General features: G+C 38.9%; 1 protein-coding gene across 7 annotated transcripts in view; it reads right to left on the minus strand.

The window, feature by feature from the left end:
• Window positions 1–3,107: 3,107 nt before the first annotated feature.
• SNCAIP (synuclein alpha interacting protein) overlaps window positions 3,108–21,122 on the minus strand; it is an 84,405-nt gene continuing 66,390 nt past the window's right edge. For 6 of the 7 annotated variants that reach the window (XM_065663209.1, XM_065663207.1, XM_065663208.1 and 3 more), the window contains 5 exons: window positions 19,212–19,381; window positions 14,050–14,142; window positions 10,575–11,628; window positions 8,408–8,478; window positions 3,108–3,875 (listed from right to left, as the gene is read on the minus strand). In XM_065663209.1, the coding sequence (XP_065519281.1) occupies window positions 3,791–3,875; window positions 8,408–8,478; window positions 10,575–11,628; window positions 14,050–14,142; window positions 19,212–19,381 (1,473 nt within the window). In that variant the 3' untranslated portion in view covers window positions 3,108–3,790. The remainder of the gene's footprint in view (window positions 3,876–8,407; window positions 8,479–10,574; window positions 11,629–14,049; window positions 14,143–19,211; window positions 19,382–21,122) is intronic. The other variant, XM_065663210.1, reaches the window with a different exon arrangement.

Consider the following 21,122-nt stretch of genomic DNA (forward strand, 5'->3'; position numbering starts at 1 on the left):
TCTGAGACAGTTACCATTTTGTTATAAATAAGCGGATGTTGGAATATATTTTTTTTTTTACTGCTATGCTGTCAATTGTATTCTGCTGTGCCATTGATCTTATGTCAGCTTGATGTTACGAAAAGGTTTCTGAATGGCAGTTACAGTGAAATTAATATTAAACCTAAACTGTTTGTCTCCTGCATCTCCTTCACACACCAACTATGTTGACTATAGTTATGTTAATCATTAGTAACCTAGTAAACCAAAGTATTTGCCCTTTAATATGGGGACTGAGAGGCAAATAGATAAAATATTACTAAAATGCTGCTCTACTAATGCAGAACAAAGCATAGCCCACCATCCTGTTGATGGAATAAAGTCCCCTGCTTGCAGTTTCAACACTGCCTGTATCCATAGACTGCCCATCTCAAAATACTTGAAACAAACCCGTGAATCAGCCAACTGTGAAAAAAAAAACCAAAGCTCCTAGCAAACATTTTTTCATTCTTCAAAAGAGAAGAGACACAAATTGTATAAAACTGGGAACTCACTACTGCTCTCCAACACCCTATTTATTACCTTTGGTACAGAACTATTGGACAAAAACAGAGCTCTTAGTCTGACATCTTTGGGGGTGACAGAACATAAAAAGCCCTTCTTTGTATCTGTGGGCAGTTTTATTAGGACACACAATGGTTCCCTAGGAAATGACTTCACTACCTTCTTTTGCTCAGAAATTTCTGAGTGGACAGGAGAGGTCTTTTTCTGCCAAGGGCTGTAATCAAAAGGGGTTTGTGCTCCTGTTAAAATCTTGGGCTGATATTTTCTGAAGATGCTTTCTGCAAAATCCCAGGTCAGCTCTTCTGCCTCTGGAAAACGCTTTCCTTTGCTGACAGAAGCCTGACTTAGACTCGTGCCAGGAGGGATCTGCCTGGAGGATTATAAACCAAACAGAAGGAGTTATGGCACCTGGACTCTATAGCTACTAAGGATACAAAAATGCAGAGCACAAGCTTCAGCCAGCTGAATCATAGAATCAGCATTTTTCTAGTACGAATAACATCAGACATGTGGGCTTTGGGGCCCTAAGTAGGAAAGAAACTACAAATTAGGAACAATGAAATCAGCAGTTTATGCAACACGAGTTCACCTTCTCCAGAGATAAAACCCTCCAGATGCTACTTTTTATGCTTATATCAAGTTAACCTGTTTTGCACTAGCTAGCCCTAAAACTTTCTGCCCCAGTGTGCTCACGAACCATGAAGAGCCATATGAAGAGCACATGTAGCTCTCACTTGACCCAGCCCTCCCCAGATGTATTCATTTATACAATTACCTGGGACAGGAGTCTTCAATACATCGTTTACCTAGCAGGTATCTTTGACTACAGACTCTGAAGATCTTCTGACATCCCAATCCTATCTCATTTAGTAATCTCTATTGCCATAGGATAATTGCATAATTTGATTCACCATGTGCTGTACGAAAATGTACTCCAGAAACAGATACCCTGCAAAGAGCACGTGATTTAAATCCTTGGTCTCCAGAATAGGCAATTTCTTTCTTCTGGGGCTTGACCATGCTTACACCTTGTTTCAAATCCTTCCACAGAAGTCCAGTTTTATCCCCTGTTTCAGTCAGATTCTACAGCTATCTAGTCTAGCAGACTTTACATGTCTCCAGCCAGCCAAGATCACTCAGCAGGGCTGATGCTTCTCCCGTTCATATGACTGTAGTCAACCCTCTTCATCTTTCAAAAATGCTACCTGCCAATTTGTTTTAAGCCCATCTACCAGACACAGGATTTCTCCTTATGCTCTCTTTCAGCACTCTGGCAATTGCAGCACATATGTCTCATCTCACTTTGCATTCCGATTTTTTATACATACACAGATGACAGGAGGCCCGTTAGAGGTATTGCTGTTCCTGGCTGACATATATTTTTGGAAGTTTGGTTGTTTCTTTGAACAACACAGCTCAGGTCAGCTGGCGTGCTAGGTTTATCACTTTAGTTCAAAAATCCAAGTGGTGCCAAGTGACAGATAACAACTGTGGAAAGAAAATCAGAATTTCATTTCTGTAAGTGCAGGCCTTTGTTGTTTCTATCTGTGGGAGGTTTCACTGTTGCCTCCATTGGCTCTTTTTTATCCAGTAATACTTTGCGCTTATCCAAAGCCTATAAGCAGGGTGCCTGGGGCATTCAGTCATCTTGGTCCATGGCAGCTGTATGACCAAATGTGACATCACTCGGAAGAGTGACCCAAAAAAAGACATTTACCCCGCTTAGTTAAAGGCGTCCAAGTACCATGTAACTCTTCCAAGAAATCTATTACCTCAACTTCCAGGGACCTGTACTCCTGTAAATGAGATACCTATAATACGTATGATGAATCATACTCAGGAAGTCCCTCTCTCTTATCACTGACCAGAAACAAAGTCCAATGGTCAATATGCACACAGCAAAAACAGGCAAGAGAAACTGCACAGAAAGCAACTCCTTTGTACGTAATCAAAATCTTCTAGAGTGTCCATATTATTTACTTACTAGTTCTACAATTGCAGGAATTTAATTTCCATAATCTTGTCATTTTTGATGTCCCTGCCCACTGCAGGGAAGTTGAAACTAGACAATCTTTAAAGGTCCCTTCCAACCCAAACCAGTCTATGATTCTATGATAGTCATTGTGATAAAAAATTTCTTTGGCAAACTGCCTGTGACTTCCCTATGTTCCATTAGAAGAGTCAGTAAAATAAATCCTCATGTATTTTGGACCTTTCTCATCAAACCATAGCAGTCTTCAAATGGAAAGTGATCAATATAATCAAAGCAAATGTAAACACACATATCTGAAATAAATAAATGCGTCAAGTAAAGATTGTGTAGTAAGTCCGCTTTTGGATGCTGTGCTGTATGATACATTTGCAGTATGTACTCACAGTTCACCAGAAATAAAGTGAGTTCGGTGAGAGACTGTATTTTATCTGAAAGGTTAAAAGAACATTTAGTAAAAGGATCATGACATTTTTGACAGAATATGGACTAGGTCTTAGCAGATTGCTAAGCACATTGCTAGTGTTTGGTAAGTAACAATAAACAGTAATTTAAAATTGCATTTCTATTTTTTTTTTAATTTTTATTTATTTATTTTTACACATTTTAAAGCTGAAAAGGGATCACTAAACATTAAAGCAATTCTTGACTCAACTGATTGACTGAACTGAAATCACGGCAGTGGACACTGTTTCAGTATCAAATGAACACCAGAAAGGCCAATAAAGCACTTTAGGCTCAAAGATGAAACAGTGAAGTATAAAAAGTATCTGCACTCAGCATGTCCTATCAACATCATCTTTATTTCGTTTTTACAAAAAAATAGAAATAACAACAGACAAAACATACTCAAAAACTCAACGCTTTTGCCTTGGTCTCACTGAGGAGCTGAGCAGGCCGAGTCCTGGCTGAACTTTGACAGTCTATGCCATTGACAAAGGGGAATAAAGATATATGACAATATATCCATGCAAGACACAAAGTACAAATTGTGTTCTGTGGGCCAACAAACATTTTGGAGGTTGCCTGTGTCATAACAGTTTCAAATTGTTACTTTTGCTCACCCATGCCTTTACACAGCACAGCTTACGAACAAGTTACATATACACATATATTATAAAAAAGTTTTGTATATGGTCTAACTGCTACAAATTAAGGCATCCTAACAGCTGCTGTTTTGCTGGTGAGGGACATGTCTCATATCAGTTTTTCAAGAAGGATCTATTTCAAACAAAGTGAGACATGTTGAGATGTGGTTTAGAGGAAGAATTCCTGCAGCTCTGGATCTTCGGTACTCTTTTGACTGTTGGGTTTCTGGCTTTTCCCATTGATGTCATCACGCCTGGAGAAAGAAAGAATAAAATTGCTCACTAACAATATAAGGGGGTTTGCTTTGTGTTTGTATAGCCTGTTCTACTCCATTTGCAAGTACTGAACTCTAATCAAGCTTCCTCTCTCTGTATATTTCTTTCCACATGTACTATACAAAATACTTCTCAATACTGTGGATTCTTACTTTCTTGTAGCTCCTATTCTGAAATCAAACCAGTAAACCAGTACGACAATGAAGACCTTTTTAAGTCATGGCATTAACTGGTACACTGTCATAATGTTCTGGTAATAACTGAAAGGATGTCCAAAAATTCCTTTTATTTTAGGGAAAAGTATCATAGTGATAAAAAGATCCACTACAACAAACATGAGACATATCCAGTTTGCTTCTGACTCTACCTGTAAGGGAATCATCAAGTCTTCATTAGAAGTCATCATAAAGGAATAAACACTTTCAGAAGTTGATTCATTGGACTTACTTTATGTGTCTACTTAAGTAGAACATGGTGGCAAAAGCCACAGGAAAAATGGGAAGTAGCAATTCTATTTCTGATATGGTCCCTATATCTCTTTTAACTCTGTGATGTAAGTAAAATCTCCATTAAAATCATTAAGATTATCAGATACATAGATAAGGATTATTTCTCTACAGTGCATCTTTGTCTCCATACTAGTAAATTTAAATTGAATAATCTTTAAATCCATCTATTGTGTATAAGACTGAAATGATAGCTTGCCAATTAAAGTGGAAAAATGAAACACTAAACGTTTGTAACAGTTTCCTCACTTCCTTTCATATGTCCTTGCTCTTAATCCCCAGTATGTTTCCCTTACTCTTCAATTAACTGAATGATTTTTGATTAAGCATTCAGCCCGCAGCAACTTCCAAACAGGTTGAAAGTCTTTTAGGCTTATTTTCAGTTATTACTGCTGAACAGTAAAACTCCTTTGTTGCTGAAAAGGACAGATACCAGCAGGAGATTAAAAACCCGCAGAGAAAGGTAAGAGTATGTATATAAAACGTTTGCCTTCAAATCGCATACTTGTGAGCCTAATCCTTACAAAGCAGAATAGCTTTATTCCAGTCTATAATCACCACAAAGAACCAAAAATCCACAAGAGACTGATACTTAGGATGCTCAGATAACCTCATGGTTATTTCAGGTTTGAACAGAAGCTGTCCTTTCCAGGGACCACAGCTGTGGGTTTTAATAAGAGGGCACAAGGGATCATTTTATTTTAAATCCCCCTAATTCATCTAAATTACTGTTGCCACATGCCCAAAGCAAGAGCAAAAGACAGAACTGAACTAGGGGAGATAGAATTTGTAGGACTGGGTTTGAAGAGGTAAAAGAGTAGTGCTTAACTTTTTGGAATTTAACATGCATTGCTATTATCAAGTATGTTTAGTGTTAACCATGGAGTTTTTTTAAGGGATGCTTTCTAGGTCTAAAATAATTTGCATCAATTAACTACTTCATTAGCTTAGTCTTGTAGTGTTGAAAGACCCTTTGGAGGAGTCCCTCATGTAGGGGCTCACTAGGCACTCTGAAGACACTATTTTGCAGGTCTACAGTCACTGTGACCTCTGGATCATTTTTAGCTAATGCAGGCGCCTGTAGGTCTGTAGTGTTGAACAGACATGCCTTTTACAACAGTGCCTGCTGAGCTGAAGCAACCATATTTCTAACATTACTAGCCACTAACCAAATTTCTAATATCTTCTGGTGCCTGTGTTACCACAAAAATACTAAAATATCCCCTTATACAACAGGCATTTGATGCATGATCATAACAGCTCACAACAACTGTAAATTGTCTGGGACAAGGCCTAAATTACTCCAATATTGATTTTATACTTTACTAGTTCAAAAGGCAACTATTTTATTAGTTATCCAGATAAGTATCCTTTTTCTAGACTATATATCTGAAGTTGTAATTTATCCAGCACTATGCCTGGCAGTGGGATACCTGTTAGGTGAGATGCACATGCTTTTATTTTAGAAGTATCCTCAGTTTACCATTTGACAGAAATCTGATGGTAGATTCTGCTGATTGCTCCTGATGTACAAAGCAATTTTTGCTGTTTATAGCTGCAGCTAAAGGGTTCGTATTGATATGTTGAGTTAGTGCTTACTTTAATGTACTGTAGATCTGAGATGTTCTAAAGTGTGAGAAGGAACCGTTCACTGGCATGCATACAAGATGGAAAAAACTCCAAGCATTTGCTCGGAGCTGTAACATGCAAGAAAGTAGCCAATCTTTCCAAAAAGGGAATAAATATCCCAACCCATTCTGCATATCCAAAATTTACTCTAGGGTGTTGAGAAAAATAGGGTGTATAAAGTTTTAAAAGGACACTAAAAAATGTAGTGCAATCCCTTACTAATAAGCTGTGACCAATTTGAAAAAGTAATCTACAAAGCCTTGAAGTACTTTGGTATTTTGAAGGAAAAAATGAAAACAAATGAAATAAACAGAAGCTGAACAGAAAGAAGCTGGAAACTGATGGATAGGAATGTTATCTGACTCAAGGTAGATTTTTGTATAATGACTTTGGATTTCAGAAGATGCTAATAAAATTTGCTATATCTACAGTCTACAGTCACTGTGGGCTAGTGACTGTGTCCAGAAATATAACCCTCCCATATAACAATCTATAAAGGTTTTAAACACCAAAGACCATACTATTTTCAGAAAGGTTCTTTTTCATAACAGCTCTGAAATGGCAATTACACAGTGTCTACAGACCATACAGGGAAAATTAACATAGTGTCAAGGGGCTTGTAGGGCACATGATGGTGATGTTCTGTTACTTGAATTTCACAGGCTACAGGGCAGCATGCAGTGGACTAATGACAGGAACCCATTTTGCTGTTCAAAAACCACAACACACGATAAAAGGCGTAACAAAGACTGGCTAAGAAGCTCTGAAAGCCCACAGGTCCGATTTCTGAAAAGCACAATACACCTTCCTTCTTATGCGATTTTTGGAAACCTCATGCTAACGGTCTCTGGCACAGTTTCTCCTTCTTCTCCTAATCTGTGGGTACTTCTCTCCTAATCCGTGGGTACAACAGACTCCTTCAGCTGTGCTACTAGTGCACTCTGCTCCTTGTTTCCTAGTCTCTGGTTTTCCACATGCCCACCACCACAGGGGCAGCTTCAGGACATCGTGCTTGGATCAGAAGAGCCTCTGGGCACTTCTGGCAAAACCTTCACGCTTCCAGCAGGTGATTCTGCAGCTCTGCAGCAGCAGCCAAACCTCTCCTGTCCATTGCTGCTTCTGGGTAAATGCTGTGCTGCCAGGGACTTCTCACACAAGAGCATTTACACCAGGCCATACCAAATTACAACAACTGGCTACATCTGGGAGATAGCGCTAACATAAAGATGAGATTAATGGTTTTGTGTTACTCCATGGTCTGGACAGGCAGCTGGGTGTTTTAACTGGAGGCTGCCCAATGATGCTCCCTCAGACTGCTGCTTTGCAGTCAGTTTTCTGCACTACAATTTCCCACTTCGCTTTCAGGAGAGAATGAAACTTCTTGGAAATATTGCAGTTCCACCTAGTTTCACACATACTGTGCCAATGACTTCAGAACAAGACTCCCATTTCCATTATGGAAATTGACTTTTTAAGCAGGGGAAGAAAAGAAACCTAACAAGAAAAACAACAAAATTAGGTGTTTAGAAAAGAGTAAACTGAAATAAATTTAGGCTTTCAAAATGCAGAATGACTATTTTATAATTTTCCTTTCAAATGTACAATTATGGTGTTAACAGCAGTCACTTCCAGGCCTAATGAAAGGACTTACATCTCAATTTAACAGAAAAAAATGATCATCACAAAAATTTGTGAGTGTGAAGAGTTGAATAAAAATGACAGGTAATTTTTACAAAGCATTTGCTTGTAAAATAAAATCCCATTTTGTCAAATGTTGTTTTTTCCAGTATATCCTTACGGACCTTGAGAGACTGGTCTCTATCTGTCTGAATAGTTCTGATGGAACATGTCTAAATTAAGGAGTCTGAATACAGTCAAAGTTACCAAACTTTTAAAAACCAGATTTTATGCCAAAGTAAGAAAAATGTGTGAAAACAGGAGAGCACTAGACTTAAAAGTACAGCATTCTGCCTCATGTTCTCTGTAGTCTCCATTTAGAGATGAACTGTAGTTGTTTTGCTCTCCTCATGAGAGGAAATTTAATTTCCATTCTCATCTGGTACTTGCCTTTTATTCAACAGAGGCTGAATACTCAGCTAAAGTGTGCTATACTCCCTGGTGGATTTACAAGTATGAATACTTTCTACACTTACTTGGAACTCAAAATCTGTAGCCAGTTCAATGTTGACATCAGCAGAAATCCATCATACATTTCTGCTTTTCTAGCAATTTAGATATTTATCTGTTCATCTATTTCCCTTCTTATGTATCAATCAGTTACAGTATTTCAGTTATGAATAAAGTTAGCAAAGACATGCAATTTGAAAAAAACAAAGCAACATTAATGCTAAATATCACCATGCATAAGCACATACCAAGCATAGTTACACAGAAGTTCTTCATTCAGCATGCTAGAGGAAAGATTGGTGTAGCTGAAGTAAGGACCCTAAGGAAGTACAACATCGTGTCAGTTAAAAACATACACTAAGCTCCCTACATAACATAACATGGAAGGCAAACAAAACATGCAAATAGCCACAATAACATTTAAACATTTCTTTTTGAGTTAGTAAATAAGGCTGAATCTGTCACCTTGTTGAGATGTGCGCTTTGGTCCTTTGGTTTGGTATGAAAATGTATTCTCCCCACAATTATGATATTAGCAACAATGACATGCAAACATGGCCTTTTCACAGATGTATTTTACAGTGTGTCAATACTGTTACAATTACCTCACCAGATTCTTCAAATTTCTTAGGGAACTGTGAAAATTTCTCATATCCTTGCACTCTTTTCAGAACACCTTTGAAGACAGACCATCTTTTCTCTGTCATTATAAAATCTGAATCACTCTTAAAAGAAAATTGCCACTGTGTTATTAAAAGAATTCTGTGTTAAATTGGTTGTTTGACTATAAGGCGTATGCATTTTAAAGGCTCGAATCAGTAAAATTCATACTGTGATTCTGAGTAAAATGTAACAAATGCAGTCCCACTTCAATGCAGCTTATGAGGTCCCATTTGAATTTTGTATTTCATGTCATATTCTGCTGTAGCACTACTGTTCTAGCACTACCCACTAATATGGACTACTCACTGTTTCCCAGTTCTCTGTTTCCACTCTCTTTTCCATGCTCATTTTGCCTCCTCTATGCCTAAGATTTTCCTGTGTTTTTCTCCCACTACCTTGTCATACTTTTTACAGTATATAATTCACTATTCCTCCTCCTTTTGGCCTGCTTTATGTACTTTTTTTAATCTTGAAATTATTCTTTCCATCCACCCATTCCCTCCCCTGTCTTTCACAGAGGATTAAATCCTCTGCCACTGCCTCTCACTCAACTCTATTGTGTCTCCAGATGCTCACACTTCTCTCAGCTCTACAAATACATGGTCCTCACAGCATTTCCTACCTGTCTCTTTAATTTAGACCTCATAGCAGCCTTCCAGTACCTGAAGGGGGTCTATAGGGAGGCTGGTGAGGGACTCTTCATCAGGGACTGTAGTGATAGGACAAGGGGTAATGGGTTAAAACTTAAACAGGGGCAGTTTAGATTGGATATAAGGAGGAAGTTCTTTACTGTGAGGGTGGTGAGGGACTGGAAAGGGCTGCCCAGGGAGGCTGTGAGTGCTCCATCCCTGGCAGTGTTCAAGGCCAGGTTGGACGAAGCCTTGTGTGGGATGGTTTAGTGTGAGGTGTCCCTGCCCATGGCAGGGGGGTTGGAACTAGATGATCTCAAGGTCCTTTCCAACCCTAACTATTCTATGATTCTATGATTCTATTCTAATTCAATACCTCTTTCTTTCTCTTGGAAGATACATTTTTTTCAAAGTGTTTTCTCTTTTCTATTGAACAGGAGAGCCAGCCTCCTTAACTAGAGACACTACTCTTCCTGTTGTGATCCCAGAAAGGGAACTCTTGGGGATCACCTGGATCCAGTACATTTTGCTGCAGACCAGCATGATGCGCTCTGCCACAGTAAGACTCCATACTATGATAAGAGGGTGGGCAAAGAAGGGTACTGATGGCTTTAACACCTAGGGGAGGGCTGTAGCTCCAGCAGAGGTAGGAAGGACCACCTCTGCTATTCTTCCTCTTTGTATTCTACCACTTATTTTCATCATGTTGCTCCCATTAGTATTGGCTATAGAACAGGACAGGGCTAGATCTTCAATTATTTACTCCTCAGAAATCGCATGGATTCAAGTGTTACATTCTCATTGTATGACTTCTCACTCAGAGCAACAACAAACATCATCTCCAGGTGAGTCATGTCTCTGCAGAAAGCTTTCAACACACAACATGTGAATCATGTGCACCAAGAATACAGACTCTGCACACAAGCAATACCTGTGTAAATACTCCTTGAAAAAGCCCTCTAAAATTAAAACAAAGACAAGCTTTCTAGAGATAACATACAGTCAAGTATTTGTGTGCATCCTTTTGCTACAGGAAGGCAGGAAGAAGAAGCTGTCAAACTTATACACTGCTTAAAGAGACAAGAGTTAAAAAAAAGGCCCTTCCTCCTTTCAGTGCACTCACTGGCTTGTTTCTTCCTTTTGTGAGAGCTGCTGGATTTCCCTTGCTGTCTGCCGTCTTCCTTCCTAATGAGGCAAAAGGCAGTGTCGATGAGGTTTTGATCAGGTTAGCTGTTTGACAGTTGTTGTTGTTATTTTGGTTACCACTCAGCGTCTCCATTATGGACCGAAAGGTTCCAAAAGGCCTTTTTAGCTGATCCCCTGCTGTCTCGCCAGAAGCAGGTATAGCCCGCACAAGTCCTTTGCCCCTATCCTTATCCTTTTCCTCATTTAGTTCTGGTTCTGCTAGCTCCACCTGCACTACAGGCTCCTCAAAAGTTACTCGGAGTTTCAAATTTTGGGAGGTTCTGCGCTTTGAAGATGGAGACTTGAGAGCACTCTTAGGGCTAGTGGCAACCTTTTGAGCAGCATCCATGCTGGATGGAGAGTTATCTCCACAAAACTGGCTCTGAGGTACAGTACCAGGCTGACAAGGGGCTTCATTATCCGGATCACTGTTCTCTGAAGTAGGGGAAGGACTGTGGCCATCCACAGACTTGGAGACCCTGATACCAAAAGGGAAGCGGCGTCCTCCGGAAGTATGTTTCTTAATCATCAGGTGCAAACTCTCTGTGCTCTCAACACTCTCCACTATGGGCTGAGGCCTTGGTTTGTCAGTTCTTTTCACAGGGGTGTTCTTGTGGTCCTCAGAATTAGCTGAGTCTGTGTCAGACTCACTAAGTGACCTCTGCATCAGTTGCCTCAATCTGGCTAACTTCAGCTCCCTCTTCTCTGGCAAAATCTTCTTCACGTTCTTGGAGGATGCATGAGCATCCTGAAATTCCAAAGTCAGCTTTTCCTGCATACAGACATTTTCAGAGATTTCCTTCCCTAACAACTGGCGCAAGATTTTATCTGAGTCCTCATCTTTTGTCTTGGCTCGAGTGCGACTAGAAGTTCCCAAGCTGCCAAGAATATGAACCCCGTCTTGGGTGTTTGATTTACTTTTTGGTGGAGACAATTCATCTGGTTCAGATGGTTTCCACAGGGGTTTGCCAGAAGCAGGAGATGATGGTAAGCTTAAAGAAAAAAAGAGGAGAAAATACCACAGCCAAATTAATGCACATATAAAATGTGAAACCGCCATTTCCAGTGTATGTGTCTGTCTCAGCTTATTGTTACTTACCCTCTTCATTGCTACCCACATGGAATTCATTACTATGATGCCACAGCAAAGATTATACAGAGAAAGATGTAACTCTGCTTCCACTCCTAATTAGGATTTGAGTTTCTTCACTTTCTCTTACATAGAAAACTCCTTGAAATTAAAACTTAGAATGGTTGTTTTAATGCCAAAGATGACTTTATGAGGCTAATGTAGAGCAACCAGTTTCCTATTTGTGGTAGCTGACATGTTTTAAAGTGTGAAAAAACCCTGTGAGGCCAAGTGCCTACTATCCAAAAAAAAAAAGTGGGTTTCTAAATACTGTGAAATTACCAGCTCTCTGTATAGCAATTGTTTAATAAATCTAAACTCCATCTCGTATTAAGTCTGGCCATATGAGACCTCATAAAAAGTCAAGGTGATTTGTGCTCAAAACCTTTTCAGACATGAAATACTGAAAAGTATTAGAAAGGTGACACAAATTTATTTCAATACTATTAGAACAACGCAGTTCAGAACTCCAAATGTTACAGAACAAGGAAACAGCCATCTCAAACAAGTCTGATTTGTGAAGAACATATAGAGACCATTTCTTTCTCCATGACATATGCCAGAGCTCATAATACTCTGCATTCTTATTTTAAACCCCTTTTCCTCTAAGCAAGGGTAAGATGATAAAATTAAGGTTAGTATGAGGCAGTGAATTAATAAAACCAATTTATTTTTTCACAAGCAACTTCTGATGAGTCCATAGTTCCCACAGCATATAAAATTCACATGCCTGTATTAGCCACCTCTTTTTCAATTCATTTTCTGCTGCTTCTCCTGTGGCAAACTGAAATAAACATGAAAGAATATGCATGTATCTACCACAGACATTCCTAGTGAAAACGATAGTTCTCTTAGATCTGCTACTGGCTGCTTGGATGATGATAATATCCACAAGTGAGTTCTGTCTGGAAGGAAAAGTAGTATCCAACTGTGAAGTAAAACATTAAATAACAGAGTATCATTTTCAGACTTCCTTGCTTAACTAAAAGGATACTGAAACCTACCTTTTTATAGGAATAATGAATGATGAGATATCTGCTCTCAAATGATCTTATCTTATACTTAAAGAAAAACAGTCCTGGTTCTCACCAGTACTCAGATGTGAGACCAGTCAGCAAAAATCACACAAACCAAATAAGCTGGAACAGAGACTGGTCTCATTGTTCCTGTTGAGCTGACAGACAAGGAAGACAGAGACCATGATTTTAAAAAAAGGGACAAAACAACTCTTTCCAGTGTGGTTTTCTATTTTAGAAGGAGTTTGGAGTTTAAAGCCATTTCCTAGCTGAAATTCCTTCACACATGCATCTCTAATCCCAATGTCCTTGTTATCTACTTATGTAACTTTTTGCACTTGTCTGAAGCACTGACACATTAAATTGGGGGACATGGAGCACTTGTCCAGAAAAGCATTTGGGATTCTGTGACAGTGGAAAAAAAGCACTCAATGAATCTATGAATTCATACTTGATGACCCAAAGCTCTGACCATCAATATCTGCAGAAGCTTTCTGGTTAGCTTTACATTTTAACATATATGAAACTCCCTAACAACTCTGAAACAAGGAGCACTGAATATGTATTCCAGAGAGGAAACTGGATTAGAAGATTATGACAGACTGAATCCTATTTGCATGTGAGTTATTTAATTCCTTTCAAAGTTTTCTTCAGATTGTTATCAGAGAGAAATCATGTGCTTGCCTGACTTCCATGCATCACACTGGAAGTCTATGGCAGAAGTCACAGAGATAAGCTAGCAGGCTCCCAGTCATCTGTCTTTACTTTCCTCCTTACTCAGTCTGTATTTCTGGAATTTCTGACAGGATACGTAAACAACACATAAAGTTTTTGGAATTTTGACTTTTTATACAATCTAATGAAGCAAAAGATTTAAGAAGCATAAGGAGTCTTATTAACCCAAATGCAGGTTTTGTTGGTAACTGGATGAATTACTGCTGGCAGTACTGTATGGACCACTACAAAATCAAACTTTACAACTTTTCTAGGGGTTTCTAGGCTCCTCTGCTATTCATCTAATACAAAATATATTCCGTTCTACTGTAAATCTGATTTTCACTCTGTCAGGAAATAGGGACTGTTCATTTCATAGTCAAAATTTCCAATAACTATATGACATTACACACTTTCACATTCTAGAAGCTCAGCTTCAAGCTCAAAAAAATAACCCAACATATACTATTTAGCCAGGTCATAGCTTCTCCTGACAACTGATATACCATGAAACTACGCATACCCAGACTGCAGCACAATTCCAGTCACCTTACCTGGGGGACGTGGGCAGCGACTTGCCCTCTGACCGCTGGGCTTCTAAAAGCTGCTGGAGTTGGTTCTGTAATGTAACACGTTCCACTGTCTGCCTGCAAGAAAATGTAAGACTGTTTACCTTGAATTGTAAAACTGTCAGCATTAGCAACCTGCCGGATAACTGATCCTACCCATTCAACTTTGTATGCAAAAAATAAGTCCTTTTCACCTATACTTTACATAGTAAGTAAAAAGAGAAATTATAAATAATAGCACAAACAGAGAGCTTGTACTTGTCTCTGAATTCCTGTCGATATTTTGTGATCACTGCACAAGATCAACTGAGAGACACTTACCTGTTAAAGATTGTTTATTATACTTCATATAAGCAAAATGTGGAAGCAGCAGTTCATTGGAACCAACTGACTTACAGAAAATAATAGCAGATTACCAGATACAAAGATACAGCAAAAAAACCCATGGAGCCACTTGATTCTTATTTGTTAGCGTAAAGAGGAAAGGGCAGATTAAGAAGTCACTTCCTACATGTGGTAGTTGGCTTTTATTGAGCTAAATGATAGCTCAGGCAACCGCTCTCTAGTCTTCTATCTGCAAATAAACTCAGAGAGGAGTCTTTGCCCACTGGTCTAATCTTCTTCATCTGCAGAATGGAGCTAAGTATGATCTCTGTGTAATTCAGTGGAGTAGGAAAAAAAACACATCTGCTTGCTGCCCAAACGTATCACAGATCCCACCTGTGCTCTACACCAACTTTATACTCAGTAGTGCCGTACCTGCTGTAGCCTTCGGTGTGGTGTGATCTGCACTGATTTGTAAATAACTTTAGAGACCATTGTTTAAAAAATTGCGATAGTACATATTAATTGTTAGTAGTTTGCAAGTGACATCCATACTACAGACTCCATTCACCATTGAAATGTAATCATAATCTCTCTTATCCTGCCACATTCTTATTTCCGTCAGAAGGACTCAGTTCTACAAGATAACCTGCAAACCTTCAAGTGGTTCTACGAAAATGAAGGCTTAGCTCTATTTGCCTAAAAAAGTTTTTCTCCTCTTTCCCTCCCATCCAATTTAGACCTTCCATTCTAACATCAAAACACCCTCAGCTTTACCTTGTCAGCCACTACAGTTAATGTACCTTTAGTGACCTCTAAGTTCCAGTGCTTCTAAACACTGCACAGGCAGAATTATTGGGAAACTACTAAGAAATTCAAGAGACTTACAGGTTTTTTTTACTCTATGTATGGTACCTTTCATCTGGAATATAATTGGTACATTTGGTTTTATTTCCTGGTCCTCATAAAATCACCATGTGAAAATGACTTTTTACCTGCTTCTTCCAGGCTCTGCTTCTGTTGCTGTAGAAATAATATATTTTTAGTACTTTAGTTCTTGTTGGATCTGCAGAACTAATACAGTTCTCCACCAGTGAGCTGGACTCTTTCCTAGCTTACATGCCATCAGCAGAAGAGTTAGCTGAGTTCCAAGTGTAGCCTTTGTAACTGGCAATGTGAAAGCCAGAATGACTCCAGATGACTTTTTAGACTAGGGGTTGTACTTGCAGCGCTGGCAGAAAACCAAACTTTTTAGTTTTAAGATATCAGAGTGGATCTGAAAACTGCTTACAGAAATAAAGGTAGGATTTTGACATAGTGAATTGCCATCACATTTTACAATACAGACATGCTTTATGTAGATCCTTTCTTCTTTTAATTTTCCATCTTCCTTCCTCTTGCCTACACACTTCCTTAGATTATTTTAAAATTACTCCTACCATCTGTCAACATTGGCTTATATTACAACTTCCCAGATACTCTCTTTAAAGAGCCAGGGAAATTTGCATTTTGAGATTAGATTGTGATGCAGTTTATCTGCTTTATTTGCCTTTTATGCTTCCTTCAACTTCTATTTCTAAATACCTAACTAATGTAGCTAACAGCTTCTAATGCTTTTAGCTGTAATGGAAATCTCTGACACCTCTTCTACTGAGTTAAAGTTCTCATTCCACTTAAACATCTTATTATGCTAGAAGAATTGAAATTTCCTCCATTTCCACAGTTTAACTAGTTAGCAAATAGCTTACAGAAACCCACACATCTTGCCAGAACTGTCCCTGAAGATATATAACATACACATATATATCTAACATAACATTGAAAATGAGGGATCATAAGTTCTTGGAATATTTAAGTATTAAAACCAGACTGATATAGGAGACAGGATCACTATAGCTTCAGGGGTAAAAAGGTCTACTTTATGATATTTAATGTCCAAATTTTGAAGGTCTTAACTTAGACAATGTTCACAGTAAGCACTATGTAAGGACACTTCTGTGTCTACTTAGATAACTGTGGCTTCCTACTACCGCCTAATAGAATCAGGGAGCTCAATAACTGAACAAGGAACAGTCTGAGGCATTGGACTCTACTGAAGTATCTGTCATAGTATGTTGCCTTACTTATCTGCTTTGTTTCAAATAATGGAATGGCCACTCTATGAAGCTAAAAACAGAACAGCTGAACTAAGTAGAAGAGAGACAAATGGATAATTGTGAAGTATACACTGGGTTTCTTATTATATGTCTATATACCACTTATCACCAAAAAAACACCCCCGAAAAAAACACTCCCCCCCCCCAAACCTAACCCAATACAAAACCCCTAAACACACCAGCAACTTGCACACACCATAGCACACCTCTGCAATAACTTTTTTATTCAGCTGTTTTTCAGCTATTCCTCTGAAGTTTCAGGAAAATAATAGATTTTGTTTACAGAACACAGAAAACAGGATATTAAACCACTCTCTCATCTTCATCTTTTGACTAATGGTTTGCTTTGATCTTTGCCTTGATAGAGATTTTGGCTTGTGTATCAAAAGGATCAACAAGTCTCTCACTTATTAACTGCTTTGCACATCCAAGCCCATAAATGTAGGACAGTGCAACCCTTTGGGAGTGCAAGTAGGACCGTCTGTCATGAAGCAGAATTGTAAAAGTAGTATAGGGCAGCATTAATTTTATGCCATTAGCTCTGACTTGATCTCTTTTCCCTAGAACTACTCTGTGTTGCCTTGATGATTGAGGGCTCATAAAAACAGAACAAAAGAAACTACTTCCTTCTTTGGTTTAGGACCTTTGAAGACAGGTCTTGGTAGATGCTGGTCTAAGACAGTTTCTGTGCTGCTGTTCTTGCACGATATCAACCACTCTGGTCTTCCTGTAGCTGGGGAGATACAGTGTTATCAGAGAGAGGCTACTAAGCACCCAGAATAAAAGAAGACTTGTGTTTACAGCAGTTGAGGGAAGGCTGGGAAGCCCATTATGTGTTGATATGAACCATTCACGTAATCCATCACAATGCAATCATAGCTCCTCTGTCTCTAGAACTTTGTCCATTAACACGAGCAGAAGTAGGTGGGGGAAATACAGGAAAGCCAGCTGATCTAGCCAAGTTGTAGCTATCCTTATGTAAATGCAGTTTGAAGTGATTAAGCATAAACTGGACTTCCATCTGTTGCTATCTGGTGCTTTCAGGATCTTCAGAGCTGCTGTAGCCAATGAATTCTCCTGTTACGCTAGAGGTAAATATGCTTGGGAAGATGTCGATGCCAGGCATGTACCTGGATTTTTATGCAGGATGGGCCTGCAAAGCAGTGCAAGATTTTTCTGTCGTTCTCTATAGCTCGTGAGCATGGGCCTCTGAACATGGTCCACTGCTTCTATCAGAGCCACTCACAGCCTATCAGAGCCACTCACAGCCTCAAGCTTGCCCCAAATAGCCACACAGAAGCTGCTCTTTCAAGCAGAAAATAGAGTATTTCACAGCACCAGTAAACTGCAACAGGACTGCACAACAGACTCAGTATCTTTGTAGACATGGAAGAAAAGACTGATGTTGCACTTACTGGAGCTAAATCTGAAGCCTGAAAAAATAGGCTGCTGAAAGGAAGCAGATTTAACCCCAGCTGAGACAAGTAAAGGAACCCGCCAGGAGCCAGATAAGAATAATTTAAATGACTTCCTATGTGTGCAGTCTGTGAGATGACAGGGAGAGACTTGAAAAAGTGGCAGTATTTTTGTCAGAACTAGACTATTTCTATGGGGGTAAACAGCCTGCTGGCTGACATAACAAGTCTTTCTTTTCCATATGAGAGATAACATATCAAATACTGGGTGAGCACCAAAAAGAATTGAAACATGGAGAATCTGAGATTGCCATTCTTACTTCGTGGTGTGTGCATTTTTTTTCCTGCTGAGTTATGGGCAAAATAAATTTCACTATATATTGAGATGATTCAGATGGTAATGCAGGCTACTCAGGAAATACCCTATGTTCTCTTTTTTTTTTCCTTTTATATCAGCTGATTTGTATATTTTAGTATTTCCCAGCAAATGAACCAACTACAAAACACCTGGTACACAGGATTATCAGAAACTATTTTCATGGCTTGTGGTAGCTGACAAGCTCTTCATCATGCATCTAAGTCAAAACAGCATTAGGTCAGTGCTGATGCTTTCTAAGAGTCTTATGAGCCTATCAACATACTAAGTCACAGTAACTGCATCTACAATAAAAGCAAGCAACTGCGTAAATTCAGGGTTCAAAGTAACAGACTTTCTACAAAATGTTTAATAAAAAACATACAAAAATATTTAAACCAGCTCCTATGAAGAAAAAACAGAGCATATTTCCTGAGAAGCCATTGTGGGCTTTGGTGACCTTTCAAGTCAAACCTCCCCCTGCCAACTATTATTTTCCTTATTTTTCCCAACATCAAGAGCCAGCACTGTAATTAGAAAAAGAAACTCACTGTATATAAAAGCATGCTATGTGAACAGAAATTATGATCAGCAATGATGTGATCTCTAGGTATGCAAACGGAAAAGGGACCGGACTGCTTCTTACATACCCTGTTCCACTCCCACTCCTTTCATCTATGTTCACAGCAAGCTGCTACAAAGAGAACAGCTGAAAAACTGAGCTGTTAAAGGTGAAGGGGCAAATTCTTGAGAACAGGAAAGAGCAGAGAAGTAAGGAAGAAATATGACTTGAAAGTATCATACATAAGAAGCAGAAAAGAGACACTGCTAATAAATTGAAGACAAAGTAGGGTATTGTTTTAAGAACGATCCCGATGCTAGCAATAAAACACTTACTCCTTCAGCTGCTTAGTTAGCTTGACCACCTGAGAGGCCAATGACATGCACGTCTCCACAACTACCAAGTAGCGGGAACACATGGTGTGTCCATGTCGCTCAGCACTTTGCGAGGGTTTCTCTCCCACGTGGTTTTGCATGGTGACATTTGCTCCATATTCAACCAATGTCTGTAAAAACAGAAAAGGAAACATTGACATCTGTAAATGTCTCTGTTCTGACTTCTAGTTAAGCACAATATTGGCTGGGCCCAAATCACTCCTGAATAGAATGCTTGGAAATACTGGTCTAAGCCAAACACTTCTAAAAATTGGTCACTTGCAAGTCTGTATGCAGAGTGAGCTCAAAACACCACCAAAATCTATCAGTCAGGTGCAAGGATAACACAGAAGAATGAGCTGTTGTTCAGAAAAACTATGAAAAATCTATATTCTTCTTTCCCTTTGCAGTTCTACTCAGTCTTCTGTTCGCTTGTTTGTACAGTACAGCATGACTTTTAGTATTCATACAGTAAGCAGGACTACCAAATGAAAACACAGTACTCACTTTCAGGCACCTATTATCTCCTGATAATCAATACTGAGCCACAGTAACAAAAGTTTTTCAGATGCATGTGTCTATGCATTACTGAATATTGTGCTAAATTTGCACATGGTAATTTTAAAAAAGAAGACACAGGCAAGTGCAATTCAAATGATTTGGTAACATTAGGGTCCAGGGCAGACTGAACACATTGCTAGCCAGTTTATAGAAGATGGTGATCAGCTGTATTGGCTTACCAGGTCTGGTATCTACTGTTCTTGGGATCTCTGTGTTGCATTGCAACACACCCTTAGAATCTCATTTTAGGAGAGTCCTTACTACAGTATTTGCCGACTCCTTTTCTGGTTTAGTTCTTAATTTCTTAATTTAAGTTTAAAACACTCTGGAGACTCAGTCTCAATTTCCTGATTCTTTAGCCAAAATGATGTTGGATATAAAAAATATGGCAGATACTTTTCAACAACGCCTTTAGGTCAGACAGACAAAAACTTCTTGTTGCAGGGAAAAAAAAAAGTATGTACAATCACTTTTCCAATCCAAAATTCCAAAATTTTTTTGTTTGTTTGTTTTTTTTTTTTTTTTGCTTCGTTCTGTTGTTTTTGGTTTTGTTTGTTTGCTTGGGGTTTTTTTTTTTGGTGTGTTTTTAATGCTGAAAGAAGTCTCATTGCTTTGCACTTGCTTGCTTACCCTCTCTGTTCTCTTTTAAAGATATACTCAAATATATGCCAACTTTTAGTCTTTAAGAGAAACAATGGCTTATACTTTGATGTATACTCCTGTGTTACTCACAGGGCTAGCAAAGAAACCTAGCTTGCTGCTGAAGAACTATCTACGTTGTGAGCATGACATTTGAGTTACTTCGAGACTTGAATTCAGAGCATTGTAAAGGCAAAGAAGTTCTGTCAGGCTGACCTCAAGATATCCAATCACTGAATCAAGAATTAAGACCAAACCTTCAGACTTTTCAAGCCATTTATGATAATCAGTGTTATGCACTATTTGCTTTTCTGGTGTGCATTTAAGATAGGACCTAAACATTCTCAGCAATGTTCAGACACACATTGCTCATAGCACTTTGGAAAAAATTCTGAACAAAACCATAATGCATTCTTACACTACAGCATTATTAACATCACACATACAGATGAAGAAGAGATACTGTGTGGCTGAGCTCTTGGTTGACTTTTGCAAGCACAGTTGGTAATCCACCAAGTATTGGAGTGGCCTTGTTGACTAAGAACAGCAGGCAGAGAGACCTCTACATCTGCTTACAGAGAAGAGGAATGGTGATCTGTTTGGGCTGCTAAATCTATACAGAAAGGGAACTTACCAAACATCTTTCACTGCATCGCATGTCAATAAATTTGG

This window comes from Lathamus discolor, chromosome Z (genome assembly GCF_037157495.1).
Source record: "Lathamus discolor isolate bLatDis1 chromosome Z, bLatDis1.hap1, whole genome shotgun sequence".
NCBI classification, from domain to species: Eukaryota; Metazoa; Chordata; class Aves; order Psittaciformes; family Psittacidae; genus Lathamus; species Lathamus discolor.